The sequence below is a fragment of the Orcinus orca genome, chromosome 15, assembly GCF_937001465.1.
Source record: "Orcinus orca chromosome 15, mOrcOrc1.1, whole genome shotgun sequence".
NCBI classification, from domain to species: domain Eukaryota; kingdom Metazoa; phylum Chordata; class Mammalia; order Artiodactyla; family Delphinidae; genus Orcinus; species Orcinus orca.
Genome location: NC_064573.1, coordinates 24,327,725 through 24,344,115, shown reverse-complemented (window position 1 = coordinate 24,344,115; position 16,391 = coordinate 24,327,725). Strand labels below are relative to the sequence as shown.

Genomic DNA, 16,391 nt, shown 5'->3' with positions numbered 1-16,391 from the left:
TGTGAGCCATGGCTGCTGAGCCTGCGCGTCCGGAGCCTGTGCTCTGCAACGGGAGAGGCCACAACAGTGAGAGGCCCGCGTACCGCAAAAAAAAATAAATAAATAAAAAAAAAGAGTGTAATAGGCCACACTGGGCATAAGATTAATTTAAAAGGACAGAAGGCCAGGAAAAAGAGCATGCCAACAGCACAGCCCCAGGCTTTTGTTTTCCCTGGGAATACTCACAGCAGTATCGGGGCTGCTCTTTGGACCCTCAACTGATAGCTCCAATGTGAGAGAATGAGACTACCATGGACAGATCCAATAGCCACCCTAGCTTAGAAGCCATGTCCCAAACAGAAACCAATACCCCTTGTGATAGTCTCAGCTTCTAGGTCCCTGAAAAGGACATGCTTGGTTATGAATTTTTTCACTCAGGGAAGCCCAAAGCTATAGTCCTTTCAGTCCAGACTCAACTTACCATTCAAATGTCATTCTATCATATTCTCATTTTATTACAGCAGTGTTACCTAGTAACATGGCTGACATTCCACCTTCATCAGATTTCCAAGGAACAGAGCTAAAAGCAGCTTAACCCAAGGCCAATTTCCCATGTAAAAGAGAAAAGGGTTTTGTTGAACCTTTCCTCACATGCACAGTGAATCTTAATCTCAGTATCCTACTCCCCAAAATGGTACAAGCAAGAAACTAGAAATGAATGTGGACAAATCCATGAACAGGCTGGCTAGAAATGGCTTATTTTATTTTTTATTTTAAAAAAATTTTTGGCCGCACTGCACGGCTTGCAGGGTCTTAGTTGACTACCTCGTTGTCAAAAAGCATCTAGCCAACAGAAAAAGGTAGAAATAAGCTCTGATGGATGTCCCTTGGGCATTCATTTATTTCATAATCTTGTTACCACTACTTACCAATTTTAAAAGGAGGCGCTTTTCCCATTAAACAAGAAGGACATGGGGCCAGAGAAGAAATATTTGAGAAGCAGCTTGAGGATGCTCTCACATATCCTAAATATCAACAAATCTACATGGGAGTACTGGTTCATAATGGTGAGAATTTAATTAAAGAATATAAATGTCAAGTCTAACTCTAAGATATAAACATGCTCATTTGAAATGATGTTTCTGCTTTATCCTAACTGCAAAGATGACAATAGTACCCAGCTGCCCCAGTTCTGTTAATGAAATTTAAATAATACTGATAGTGGTTTAGGAAAATGACAAGAGTGTGTGTGGCAAAGTAATTTGCTATAGCTGCAACCATTAGGTATATAGTTGAGGCGACTTAAGGAAAGCTCATGAAAACACTAATTAAACTGACAGCAAAGAGGGTTTTTTGTTTTGTTTTCAACATATTTATTGGAGTATAATGGCTTTACATGGTTGTGTTAGTTTCTGCTATATAACAAAGTGAATCAGCTATACGTATACATATACTCCCATAGCCCTCCCTCTTGTGTCTCCCTCCCACCCTCCCTATCCCACTCCTCTAGGTAGTCACAAAGCACCTAGCTGATCTCCCTGTGCCATGTGGCTGCTTCCCACTAGCTATCTGTTTTACATTTGGTAGTGTACATATGTCCATGCCACTCTCTCTCTCACTTCGTCCCAGCTTACCCTTCCCCCTCCAATGTCCTCAAGTCCATTCTCTACAACTGCATCTTTATTCCTGTCCTGCCCCTAGGTTCTTCAGAACCATTTTTTTTTTTTTTAAGATTCCATATATATGAGTTAGCATACGGTATTTTCTCTTTCTGACTTACTTCACTCTGTATGGCAGACTCTAGGTCCATCCACCTCACTACAAATAACTCAATTTCGTTTCTTTTTATTGCTGAGTAATATTCCATTGTATATATGTGCCACATCTTTATCCATTCATCTGTCGATGGACACTTAGGTTGCTTCCATGTCCTGGCTATTGTAAATAGAGCTGCAATGAACATTGTGGTACACGACTGTTTTGGAATTATGGTTTTCTCAGGGTATATGCACAGTAGTGGGATTGCTGGGTCATATGGTAGTTCGATTTTTAGTTTTTTAAGGAACCTCCATGCTGTTCTCCATAGCGGCTGTATCAATTTACATTCCCACCAACAGTGCAGGAGGGTTCCCTTTTCTCCACACCCTCTCCAGCATTTACTGTTTGTAGATTTTTTGATGATGGCCATTCTGAGTGGTGTGAGGTGATACCTCACTGTAGTTTTGATTTGCATTTCTCTAATGATTAGTGATGTTGAGCATCCTTTCATGCTGACAGCAAAGAGTTTTAATTTTTATTTCTGTTTACCTGCAATCATTACACAGCAGTGATATGGAGCAAATCAATGAATAGATCTGCAATAGTATACATACTTGTAGTTAAACTCATGTAATTGTGTGGGTTCCAGAGTATTCAGCAGTTTACAGAACTATGTGTTAAGAGTCTGGAATGGGAGCCTGGTTATAGTTCAAAGCTGATTTCAATTAAGTACTGAACAAGTACACAGGACTCTATTGGGATGAGCAAAAATTAACCTACTTGGGTAAACTGGCTTAATGAGAATGGATAGAGATGTTCTGAAGTATCTTAAATTTGATCAGAGTCCATGTGTCCATTTATGTATTGCTGTTATCCTGAAAGAAGACTGGGAATTTTCACTTCAGAGGTCACTCTCACCCTCTCTTCCCCACCTCCAATTTTACCCAGCCTGTCTCTACCTCAGCTTTTAAAACCCTCACAGATGGGCTTACGGACCCCAGGCAGGAGCCTGGAGGACTCTTAATACGATGACACTGATCAGGCCAAAAATAAGACTTAGTGATATTGACAGGAGGGGGCTCAAAAGGAAATGGCCATCTAATAGGAGTTTCATAGAGAGGAAATAGCAGGAGACAGAGAGAGAGAGAGACAACCGGGAAGAAATAATTAAAATGAACATTTGAAAGTTCCGAGCTTGAGCCTCTAGACTCAAAGGACCCTCCAAGCGCCAAGTACAACTGACCAAGGCCCAGCAAACCATGAAATTTCAGGACACAATAATAGGGAGATCCCAAAAGCTTCCCAAGACAGCAGGTCATATGTAAAAAGAGAAGAAAAACATTTTCAGACATGAGAAACTAAAAAATAAAAAACCTACCTCACATACACCCTTTCCCCAGAAAGCTACCGTAGTATATGCTCCACCAACATGAAGCAGTAAACCAAGAAAGAAGAATTCACAGGAGCCAAGGTCAACCAATGGAAACAGGTGAAGGAAATTCCCAGGAAGATGCTGCAGCTGGGCAGGAGAACCAGCGTACAACCTGGTTGGAGCTGGAAGCAGCTCTCCAAGAAAAGAATGGAACTGAGAATTTGATGTTCGACTATTTTGAGAGGAGTTTTAGAGTTACATCAGAAAGTCTGTATTTGTGTTAGTGACTGGATATTTGCAAAACATAACCAAGAAAGGCCTAGAATCCAGAACATACAAAGAAGCTACACACAGATAAATAACTCAGTAGAAAAAACTGGCAAAAGACTTGAATTAGCTTCAGAAAAGAGGAAATCCAAATTAAAACTATAATGAGATGTTACTACAAAACTGACCAAACTAAGTGTTCATGAGGATGTGAAGCAACAGGAATCTTATACACCACCAGCTGAAGAGTAAAATGACAGCACTCCAAGGGAAACGGTTTGGTACGATACATGTTATGCAGCGAATCCACTATGAGGTGTACACCCTGGAGGAAGGCATGTACATGTGCTTACTTATGATGGAAATTTACATTCATACTTGTGCAATAATTAAATTATTAAAAATCTTCCTAAATGTAAGTAACACAAGGACAGGGATAGTGGCTCTTCTGTTTCCTCTTGTGCACTATGAATCTCATTAGCTATGCAAGAAATTTTTGTGGAATCAAACTGAACTGGGAAACACTAATACAACAATAGAAAGTTTAGCAGAAAAACCTTTTTAAAAAGGACAGGAGGTGAAAGTTCATAGACCTGTGAAAAATGTTCAATCACACTAATAATGAAAGAAATAAAAATTAAAAACAATAATGAAATACCATTTTTGATATAAAAGGACAAAATTAAAATAATTATAATAAAGCTGTAAAAGTATAGTGAGATACATCCTCTCATACATCACTTGTAGAAGTATAAGATGACACACAGATGCATTAATTGTACAATATTTCTGGAAAGCAATTTGACATGGGTTGCATCTTGAAAATACTGATCCCTCTGACAGCAAAAACTAGTACAATTCCAGTTTTAAGACTACTTCAAAAATAGAACTAAAAAAGGTGAGATATGATGTATTTACAAACTGATAATTATAAATTAATACAAAATATGAGAAATAACTAAATGAGCAATAACGGGATAAGAGTTAATATATTTTAGGACCTCCATAATACAGGTTATACAAATACTAAAATGTGAGATTTTCAAAGAATTGATGATATCACAGAAAAATGTTAATAATGTTAAGTAAAAATGGCAGAATACAGAACTATATAAAGTACGATCTCAATTCTACTAAATATATATGCGTGCGTGTACATATATGTCTGTATATAATACATACACATAGGGAAGGTGACAATTGTTATAGCAGAATAGACAGCAGATAGAGTTAATGTTCAAGAGACTAATTATTGCAGTTTTTTTATCAAGGTTTGTTAAACTTTCTCTACTTTAATATTTAAAAAAGAATCATAATAAATATCTCCATTTACACTTACCAGATCAATATTTTGCATGATATCCTGAAATGAAGGATGTGTTCGAAATTGTTCAAAGAGATCTCGTTTGTAAAGAAGTGCATACACCAAATTTGGATTGTGATGAAGAGAGTTTGTCAGGCAGGAGTTGATGATCTCTAACATCATTCGAATCACTTCTTCGATGACATTTAGGTCTTGTGCCTGATAAAGAAAGAAAATCCCCATATAGAGTCTGTGTTTTTTTCCTTGACACAGAATTAATTAGAATGAGGGCAACTGCTTTGCAATTCAAACAGCATTGGAAAGACCATGCAAAAGAGCTCTTCAAGATTACTTCTGTCAAGAGTTTTTACAATTAAGTTTATCAGTTACTAAAGGATTTAAAATCTTTTGAACTTAGTATGGTGATAATTATAAATTTCACATAATAAATTATAGACTTGCCAATCTAGAAGGATTAATAGATCCTAACTTGTACTCTTATCACTGTATCACCCTAAATCATTAGACTTGCACAGTACAAAGTGGTGGTAGGGTCTTACCAATTCCAAGAAAAGTGTCTAATTCAGAATATGACCTCATTTTTCTGCACTGTCATTTCAACGTCCATATTTACAGATAAAGAGCCTACTGTTTTGTTTCTGCTTCCTCAGAGTCAATAGCCTTTGGGAATCTGAATGTGAAATAGTTATAAGAGCAAAACTCAAAGTAAGCAATCAATATCTCCCTTGAAAGAAAGAACAATGGAAAGCAAAAACACAGGTGAATACAACACTTTCCTTCTCCTCTTGAGTTTTCTAAATTATGTTTGACAGCTGAAGCAGAAATTATAACACTGTCTGATGTGGTTCTCAATGGATGTAAAGGAACACCTAAGACAATTACATTATAAACCAGGGAGAGCAAAGGGATTTAAAGAGGGGAAGGTTTCTACATCTCACTTGAACTGGTAAAATGTCAACACGACTAGACTGTGGTAAGTTATGTATGTAAATGCCTGGAGTGAATTTATACAAGGAGATAGTATACACAAAAATACTACTGATATGTCAAAATGGGATTCTAAAAAAATGTTCAAGTATCCACAGGAAGGCAGTCAAATAAGACAGGTAAGAAACAAGGAACAAACAGAAAGCAGAAAGTAAAATAGGCAGACTTAAGTTCTAACATATCAATTATTACATTAATTGTATACAGTATAAATACAATAATTAAAACCCAAAGAATGGCAGAGTGGATAAAAAACACATGACCCAACTATATGCAATCTATAAGAAACTTCAAATATAAAACTCACTTTAAATAAAGTTAGATAGAAAGTAAAAGAATGGAAAAAGATATAACATGCAAATATTAATCTAAAGAAAGTAGGGATGGCTATATTAATATCTGATAAAGTACACTTCACTTCAAAGACTGTATGGCCTACAAAATAAAAAATACTAGCTGGTGCCTTACAGAAAAGTTTACCACCCCTGGTCTAGCAGACAAAAAGGTATACTTGTTTCCATACAATTTACCTCCACCTATATTGTTTTAACCATAATGTCCAGCATTCAATCAAAATTTATGAGATAAACAAAAAGCAAGTAAAAACAATCCATGTCCAAGAGACAAAAGTAATCAGCAGACCCAGAGATACACAGATACTGAAAATATCGAATAGGGAATTTAAAAGAATTATGATATACAAAATCTACTATGAGTCTATAATATGCTTGCATTGATGGGGAATTTTAGCAGAGTTGAAAACTATAAGAGGGAACTTCTCTGGTGGTGCAGTGGTTAAGAATCTGCCTGCCAATGCAGGAGACACGGGTTCGAGCCCTGGTCTGGGAAGATCTCACATGCCACAGAGCAACTAAGCTTGTGTGCCACAACTACTGAAGCCTGTGTGCTCTAGGGCTCATGTGCTACAACTACTGAGCCCACTTGCTGCAACTACTGAAGCCCATGCACCTACAGCCCATACTCCACAACAAGAGAAGCCACCACAATGAGAAGCCTGCGCACCGCAACGAAGAGTATCCCCCCACTCACGACAACTAGAGAAAGCTCACATGCAGCAACGAAGACCCCATGTGGCCAAAAATAAAATTTAAAAATTACAAAAAAAAAAACAACTATAAGAAAGTAACACGTGGAAATGTTAGAATTAAAAAAAAAAAGGTAATAGCAGTAAAGAATATCTAGATAGGTTCAACAGTAGACTTGAAAGAATCTTTTAGAGATAATGGCTGAGCATTTTTTTAAAATAACAAAAGAATCAAACAACAGATACAAGAAGCTCAGAATAACTCCAAAGTATTCCCTAAACAACCCCCCCACCCATACAACAAAAAACCACACAACTAGATGCATCATATTCAAACTACTGAAGACCAAAGAGAAAGAGAAAATCTTGAAGGCAGCCCAAGGAAAAAACAGATTAAATACAGAGGCACAAAGCTAAGAATTACAGTAGACCCCTCATGAGAAATTATGCAAGCCAATCTAAATGAAGCAGCATCAATAAAGTGTTGAAATAAGAGTCAAGCAAGAATGCTATCACTAGCAAAAATATCTTTCAAATAGGAAGGTAAGATAAATACTTTCTCAGACTAAAAAAAGTTGAGATAATGTATTACTTGTACACCCACACTATAAGAAATGTTAAAGGAATTTCTTCAGACAGGCGGAATATGAAACTAGACAGAACTGTAGATCTACACAAGGAAATAAAGACATTTTTATTTTAAATCATTCTAAAGGAAAACTGATTCCAGAAACAAAACAGTAACAATGTATTATAGGTTTATATGTGTAAAACATGTAAAATTTATCAAAATGTCCTTCTACTAATGGGCATCCAATTTATTTTGTTTCCTTGTTTCCATAAACAAGGCTGCAATAAGCATCCTGGTAGCTCTGTTCTTATATATGGGCACTCTTGTTTCTCTGGGAGATTCCAGGAGAGGGATGGCTGAAAAGGTTGTGTTTGTAATGTTAATAGATGTTGCCAGACATTGCATAAGGAGCTATAACAACCCATTTACAATGACAATGTAGGAAAGCTCCTGCTCTCATTTTCTCATGAACAAGTGTAATTGTTCTTTTTAATATTCATTGCCTGAAAGAGTCATCAGTTTTTAATAACATTATATCACAATTTCCCGTAGTGATTAAGTATTTATCAATTCCTCTGAGTGATTCTTGTATTCAAAATGACTGTAGGTTCATGATTGGCCTCTTTTTAAAAACGTTATCATCATGTATTGCTTCTCTTTATTCATAAGTGTATGTTTTACTGATATTAATATTGCTGGGACTTCTCTGGTGGCGCAGTGCTTGAGAATCCACCCGCCAATGCAGGGGACACGGGTTCGATCCCTGGTCCGGGAAGACCCCACATGCCATGGACCTACTAAGCCTGTGCACCGCAACTGCTGAGCCTGCACTCTAGAACCCTCGAGCCACAACTACTGAAGCCCGTGGGCCCTAGAGCCTATGTGCTGCAACTACTGAGCCCACGTGCCACAACTACTGAAGCCCGTGTGCTCTAGGGCCCGCGTGTCACAACTACTGAGCCCACGTGCTGCAACTACTGAAGCCCATGTTCTGCAACGAGAGAAGCCACCGCAATGAGAAGCCTGTGTACCGCAACGAAGAGTAGCCCCTGCTCGCTACAACTAGAGGAAGGCTGCGTACAGCAATGAAGACCCAATGCAGCACCCCCCCAAAAGAAATATATATATATATAAATATAATATATATATAATATATATATATATACCATCTTTATTTTGTTTAGCATTTGCTAGGTATATCTTTAATTTTCAAACTTTCTGTGTTACTGAAAACAAATACGGTTAAAAACAACTATGCTGGTAGGCTTTATAATTTTTAAATCTAATCTAATAGTCTGACTTTTGAGTTTAATTCACTTACATTGTTATTACTGATATCTTTGGAATTTATTCCTACCATCTTGTTTTGTGACTTTATATCAGTAATCTATTGCTGTATAACTAACTACAGGCATACCTCATTTTACTGCACTTCACAGATAACTGTGTTTTTTTACAAATTGAAGGTTTGTGGCAACCCTGCATTATCAGATGATGGTTAGCAGCTTTTAGCGATAAAGTAATTTTTAATTAAGATATGCTCATTTGTTTTTTTAGACAGTGTGTTATTGCATACATAATAGACTTAGTGTAAACATAACTTTTATATGCACTGGAAACCAAAAGATTTGTGACACACTGTATTGTGATATTCGCTTTATTGCAGTGGTTTAGAACCGAACCTGAAATTATCTCCAAGGTATGCCTGCTCTTCGAAGCTTAGCAGCTTAGAATAGCAATAATCATTTGTTTTGCTAACAATTTGGGCTGGCCTTGGTGGGAACAGTTTGTCTCTGCTCCATACGCTTCACATGGGGCTGCTTGAGTGGCGGTTGGAGAGTCTACTTCTATGACAGCTCTCTATCGTAATATGGCTGGCAAGTTGGTGCTGGCTGTGAGCTGGGGGCACAGCTGTGAGTGGGGACCAGAGCCTTTGATTCTTCTTTGCATGGTCTCTTCTGGGCTGCATGAGCTTCCTCACAGGTTGAAGGTTCCAGGAGATTCAATGTTGGAAATCACTTACTGTCACTGCCATTTAGTGTTACTACCAAATGGTGCCACACACAATTTACTGAGGAGTGGCAAAGTTCTAGAAGAGCACGTGAAGCAGAAGATGTTGTGGCCGTCATCTCTGGAATGTATAACCTGCCATATTTTTTTGCCATCCTTTATAAGTGTACCTCTTCCAAACCTGTCTTCCCTTTCCAGCTTCTGTTGAATTAATAAAGCTTTTTGTTATCCTGGCCCCTCCTTTTCCTCTCTGCTGGTTTACAGGCTAAAGATAGCATTTCTATTCTTATAGAGGTAGCCCTTAAAATTTTAACATACACATCCAACTTTAAAAATACTGCTGTCTACCTCCTGAACAAGATCTAAGGAGGTTAACATACTTTCGCTGCTCCTTGAACAGCAAGCCCCTGACCCCATTCTTCCTTGTTTTGTTACAGTAGCTTAGATTTTTAATTTCATCTTTTAAAAAACCCCATAAATTGGTTTTTAAAAAGTCAATGGTTAACTAAATTTACATATGAATTTCAGTGTACACCACTCTTTCTTGCATTCCACTTCTTTACAGATCTATTCTTCTTCTATTTGAAGTACATCCTTTAGTAGTGCTTTCAGTGAAGTCTATGGCTAATAAACTCTTTTAGTCCTTGTGTGGTTGAAATATGTCTTGATTTTGCATTCACTCTTACATTATATTTTAACTATATATAAATAAGAATTATAGTTAGAATTACAGTTACTTTCTTCTGCACTTTAAAGATATCCGTTCACTTTATTCTGGCATCTATTTCTGTCATGGAGAAGTTTACTGCAAACCTAACTACTGTTCCCCTGTAGAAAATCTTTTTGATAGCTTTTAAGATTTACTTTTTATCCTTCAACACTCTTGAGTTTCACGACCATGTGTTTAGGTGTTGATTTGTCTTTATGTATCCTGCTCAGTATACAGAGCATACTTTTCATCTGACAACCTAGTCTCTTCCATAAAGATAATTTGGATAATTTTTTCTCATTACCTTCCAATTTACTAACCCTTTTTGATAGTACCCACTTTAGAACTTATTTTGTCTACCGAGCTTTCAATTTTAATGACTATAGTTTTCATTCTAAGCTTTCTAATTGAATAGTTCTCTGAGTCATGTTCTTATTTCATTTCTCCCTGTTTTTATTTCATAATTATTTATTCATCTCAATGAATATTATATCCTTCATTTATCTTTGAGGGTATTAAAAATACTTAGGGTGCTTTCAAAATTATCCTATTAAATTTTAATTCTCTTTGGATAAATTTACCTTACTTATGATCATGACTATGTTCATGACTGTCTTTCTTAGCATTAAGTTAGATTTTGGCATGTATTTGGAACTTTGGTTGTGTAGGCTCATCTGATGTAGCTTAATCCCCCCAAATCTACAGGTCATGCAGCAGCTTCCTAGAGCCCCCAGTCTGAAACTAGGTCTCACTGTTGGTATCTCAGGGCTGCTGCCCTGCAGTCACATTGAAGGCAGTATAGGCAGGGTCCGTCACCAAGCCACATCCCTCACAACGGGCTCAAGATCCCATCGTGAAGCTGGTTCTGTGTCCTCCCACCTCCCTAGGCATAGAACTTAATCATCATTATTAGTACTTCTATTCAGGCTCTTTACAGTAAGTGGTCTATTCCAGCTCTCAGTTTCTAGCAGGGAACCTGGCACTAGCATGCTGCCTCTCACTGGGCCCCATAGTGCTACGCCTGCCCTGCAGCAGTTGAGCTCCCAGCCACTCCCGCCTCCTTCCAGGCCTGAAGCTTGGCAGCCTCACTGCTTCAGACCTTGCTATCTGCATTGACGGCTTTTTCTATTTCTGGTTGATCCTGAAGTATCTATCTCATTTTGGGGTAAGGCTATATGTTTTAAAGGTTCTCTTGTTATAGTTCATCTATTACTTTTATGTTTTTGGAACAAAGGGAACTATCAAAATAATCTTGACTATAGCTCTCTCAATTATATTTTCATCTCACATTGGTATTTGAATTAGTAGAAGAGGAAGAAGGAACTTTGAGTTTCAGAATTCTCTCTCAAAGTCATCCAAGAGCAACCCAGTGCGATGCTATGACTACTGTAGTAATACAAGTCAGAATATTAACTTCTGCAGAATTTTATGTTCACAAGTATTCACATCCATTTATGTTAAGTCCTAATATATTAAACTTAAATATCAAAAATGAACTACCTCGGGCTTCCCTGGTGGCGCAGTGGTTGAAAATCTGCCTGCCAATGCAGGGGACACGGGTTCGAGCCCTGGTCTGGGAAGATCCCACATGCCGCGGAGCAACTAGACCCGTGAGCCACAACTACTGAGCCTGCGCGTCTGGAGCCTGTGCTCTGCAACAAGAGAGGCCGCGACAGTGAGAGGCCTGCGCACCGCAATGAAGAGTGGCCCCCACTCGCCGCAACTAGAGAAAGCCCTCACACAGAAACGAAGACCCAACACAGCCAAAAATAATAAATAAATACATAAATAAAAAAATTAAAAAAAAAAAATGAACTACCTCGATAGCTTACAATTTCTGCTTTCAAACATATTGACAGTTTATTCTCAATGTTTTAATAAGTAATTTGCTGCAACAAGCAGGGTAATATACTCAACTCCCAAATAGGCACCTGCTCATTTAAACCCAAACCAAACTACTGACCATTTATTTTATTCCCAAGTCAGGTGAAGTACAAACTGGAAACTTTACATCAATAAGCATACTCCACGGTAGTTTTCTTTCTTTTTTTTTTTTAATATTTCTTTTTTATTTATTTATTTTCCTTATTTTTTTGGCTGCTTCGGGTCTTAGTTGCAGCACACAGGATCTTTGTTGAGGCATGCAGGATCTTTCGTTGTGGAGTGCGGTCTCTTCATTGTGGCACTCAGGCTTCTCTCTAGTTGTGGCATGCAGGGGGTTTTCATGGCGTGTGGGCTCCAAAGCGCGTGGGCTCTGTAGTTTGCGGCACGCAGGCTCTCTTGTTGAGGCGCCTGAGCTCAACAGTTGTGGTGCGCGGGCTTAGTTGCTCTGCAGCATGTGGGATCTTAGTTACCCGACCTGGGATTGAACCCGTGTCCCCTGCATTGGAAGGCAGATTCTTTACCACTGGCCCACCAGGGAAGATCCTCCACGTTAGTTTTCACTTTTTGTTTTTTGGTTTTTTTTCCGGACGTGCAGGCTCAGCGGCCATGGCTCACGGGCCCAGCCGCTCCGCGGCATGTGGGATCTTCCTGGACCAGGACACGAATGCGTGTCCTCTGCATCGGCAGGCGGACTCTCAACCACTGCGCCACCAGGGAAGCCCTTAGTTTTCACTTTGCATTAACCAATCTGACTGAGGTTCCTTAAGGGTTATACTAACCCTCTTACACTTATAGGAGTTACTAGGTATTTTACTTCTTTTTTATTGTTTCTGTGACAAGTCCTAATTCTAATGCTATCTTTTAAAGATTATTTTCAGCTGCAGATTTACAAATTAAATGACAAGGACATAAAGCTTCTCTGACATTACTCAAATCAACTGAAAATATAATGTAAGAAGCTACAGCAAAGACATTTTATACGCTATCATATTTTGTCATATTGTCATCATACTAGAAAGCATCCTGTATATTTTAATGTTATAAAACAATTATAAAACAAAAATGAGAAATTAAACATAATTTAGAAATTAAAAATAAGTTTAAATTAGGGAGTGGTTGATTATAATTTTCTGACAATATCTATTTTAACATGTAACACTGTAAATCATTTAGATTTTAGACATTATTACAAAAAGAACAAAAAATAACTGCCTTTGCAAAGTGGATAAATTAATGCAATTACTATAACTGCAAAGAATCACATCTCTTAGTTTTAGATATAACGCTAAATTACACTTTTATTAATTTACAAAACTGGTCCTTTAGGGAAGTGTATAAAAAAATGGACTTACATTTATGGGATAAGTTTTTTTTAAAAAAAGACAGGTTTTAAAATACTAACAAAAATTAGCTTTGTCAGAGATAATATCAGATGGCTCATTGATAGAGAAGCAAAATACGTGGAGAATATTGTGCCTTTTTCATTCATGGTATTTTCTTTTTAGTACATACAGCTTCCGTTCCAGGAATGGACTCCTCGTCAAACAGACTCTCTTCTCAAAAAAAAAAAAAAAAAAAAAGGCAAACTTATTTTATTGTAGAAAATCTCAAATGTAAAAACAAGGGCCCTGAGAAAATGGCTCCATTTTCAGATATTTCTGATGGTTTTGTACACGTTGGTAATGAACACTGAACATGATCTGTGCTAAGTAGTGAATTTACGTCAAACGGACAAGTTGGCAGTTGTGGGAGTATCTTACCCTGTCAACAGCAGTCATGGCTGCTTCATTATATAAACTTCCTTTTCCTTTCAAGAGGGAATTTATACAGTTAAATAGTTTCAAATAATTTATTTTTAGTTTCCTTAAGAGAAGCATATGTATCTTGTTTGTATTAGTTTTGGGGGGATTCCAAGAGAGTTGTCTAAATTTCCTGCATTTTCAGCAGAAAATAAAACCTTCAACAAAATTAATGGGACTTTGCCGAAGTGGGGAAGAGGGGGGAGGAAGCGCACAAGCAAGACTCTTTTTAAAGTTAACGTGCAAATGGCCTTCAAAGCCAATCATTCAGTGATGGAGTCTTGTTATCTCTATGTTGTTAAAATTCACTGGCACACACGGTGAAAAGCTTTGTGTCCACCATGTTATTTCCAGCCAGTATTGGATTTTTCCCAGAATATCGAGCTTCTGATAGCGAGAACTAGCTTTCTATTACATGCAAAATCACAGCTGAAGAATCAATCCTGTGACCAGAGGAGATAATGCGGGGAGGGGGGGCGGGGGGGAGGAAGGGGGAGGGCAGAAGGCTGTGCTCTAGCACCACCAACTTGGGTAAAACGATGTGGTCATTTTCTCCATTCCTTGGACAGGGTCTGAATGTGGCCCACAAGCCTAAACTAGAACCCTGGGAAGGCTGTTATTTAAAACATGCTTACTGGTGGCAGAAAGGCAAGATAATGGTGGCTGCCAGGGGCCATGGGCTAACTTCACATGTTTTCCCATACCTGGAAAACAGCCAGAGAACACACAAAAAAGGAACATTCTGATTGAAATCCAGCTAGGCTGCAGCCCCCAACAAGCAGCTACCCTTAGCAGGCTACTCATACTGGGCAGCAAGTGGGGTGCCTAACAGTGCTTCTTACCCCTCCCCAGGCCCTCCCACTGGCAGAAGAGAGGAAGCACACACTCGAGCTTGGAGTTTTTCATATTGTTTTTAAAAATGCAAGGCTTTGCATCAAGAATTAGTGTTCACTTCCATTCTCCAAAATACATTGGTGTTGGGACTTCCCTGGCAGTCCAGTGGTTAGGACTTCACCTTCCAATGCAGGGGATGTGGGTTCAATCCCTGGTTGGAGAGCTAAGATCCCACGTGCCTTGTGGCCAAAAAAACCAAGACATAAAAATAGAAGCAATATTGTAACAAATTCAATAAAGCCTTTAAAAATGGTCCACATGAAAAAAATCTTAAAAATACAAAAACAAAACCAAAATACACTGGTGTTTTATTATAAAACCAATGTCCTTCCAGATCCTATAAAAAGTAATATCTAAGTGAAATAATTGTCTATGAAGATGTATTGCCTTTTTAAAAATGGCTTTGACATTGTACTGAGTGCCTCCCATCACCCCACTCTGAGATACAAGAGTTCCGGTTCCAGTGGCAATTCTAACAGTAACTAGCTGTGTGACTTTAGGTAACCACTCAACCTGAGTTGAAGTTTTTTGTTTGCAAAAATAAGTGCTTGATATAAAAAAAAAAAAAAAAAAATAAGTGCTTGTTTTTATTTGCAAAAATAAGTGCTTTAAAAAATCCCTTCCTAGTCCTGGCTTCCTTAAAGAATGTAGAAAATACTGAATTTAGAAAGCACATTTTATTAGACTAACCAAAAATGTAATTAATGTAGAAAAATCTTAGGGTGACCTCAAACTTCAGTAAAATTCAGAATTTACTTTAGATTATCGCAGCACCTAAAATAGTGTCACCATTCGTTTAGAATGGAAAAAAAAGTCCCAACAAACTTTGAGAATAAAAATGTATAAGGCGAAGCTCGAAAATAATCAGTCTCTAAACCAAGGAACCTACTGATTCTTCTGTATCTCATTTTTTTCAGTGTTTGTTAATTATCTTTGATATTGTTAAGGCACAGAAGGGAAATAATCTCTAAATTGTATGTCAGGGATTTCACATGAATGTCAGAGACCTAATGATGCTTGGTGCCCTTTTTTCATTCATTCTTGGGAAGAAGGGTAGGTGGTGCTAAGAAGGGCAGTAAAGAATCACATATAAGAGAGCTATTTACAAAGCAGAAATAGAGACACACACGTAGAGAAGAAACGTATGGATTCCAAGGGGGAAAGAGGGGGTGGGATGAATTGGGAGATTGGGATTGACATATAAACACTATTGATACTATGTATAAAACAGATAACTAATGAGAACCTACTGTATATAGCATAGGGAACTCTACTCAGTGCTCTGTGGTGACCTAAATGGGAAGGAAATCCAAAAAAGAGGGGATATATGTATACGTATAGCTGATTCACTTTGCTGTACTGTAGAAAGTAACACAACATTGTAAGGAAACTATACTCCAAGAAAAATTATAAAAAATAAAATAAAAAGAGGGCTTCCCTGGTGGCGCAGTGGTTGAGAGTCCGCCTGCCGATGCAGGGGATGCGGATTCGTGCCCTGGTCCAGGGAGATCCCACAGGCCGCGGAGCGGCTGAGCCCGTGAGCCATGGCCGCTGAGCCTGCGCGTCCGGAGCCTGTGCTCCGCAACGGGAGAGGCCACAGCGGTGAAAGGCCCGCGTACCACAAAAAAAAAAAAAAAAATGAAAGAGCTGTAGTGCTGATATTTAAAAAAAGGAAAAAGGAAAAAGAGAGGTAGCTACAAGTTAGTAGAGAGAAGCTCTAGAATGAGTTCTAGTCTCAGTTTTGCCCTAGACCGGACAAGTCCCTTTCTGTGCCTCAAATGTAAAACAAATG

The 16,391-nt window shown here is 38.2% G+C and overlaps 1 protein-coding gene across 4 annotated transcripts in view; it reads right to left on the bottom strand.

Annotated features, from left to right (window-relative positions):
• Window positions 1-16,391, bottom strand: part of DYM (dymeclin) — a 375,320-nt gene that overhangs the window by 74,161 nt on the left and 284,768 nt on the right. For 2 of the 4 annotated variants that reach the window (XM_049697847.1, XM_004266082.4), the window contains one exon: window positions 4,716-4,898. The exons of the other annotated variants lie outside the window; for them this stretch is intronic. In XM_049697847.1, the coding sequence (XP_049553804.1) occupies window positions 4,716-4,898 (183 nt within the window). The remainder of the gene's footprint in view (window positions 1-4,715; window positions 4,899-16,391) is intronic. 4 annotated transcript variants of the gene reach the window in all.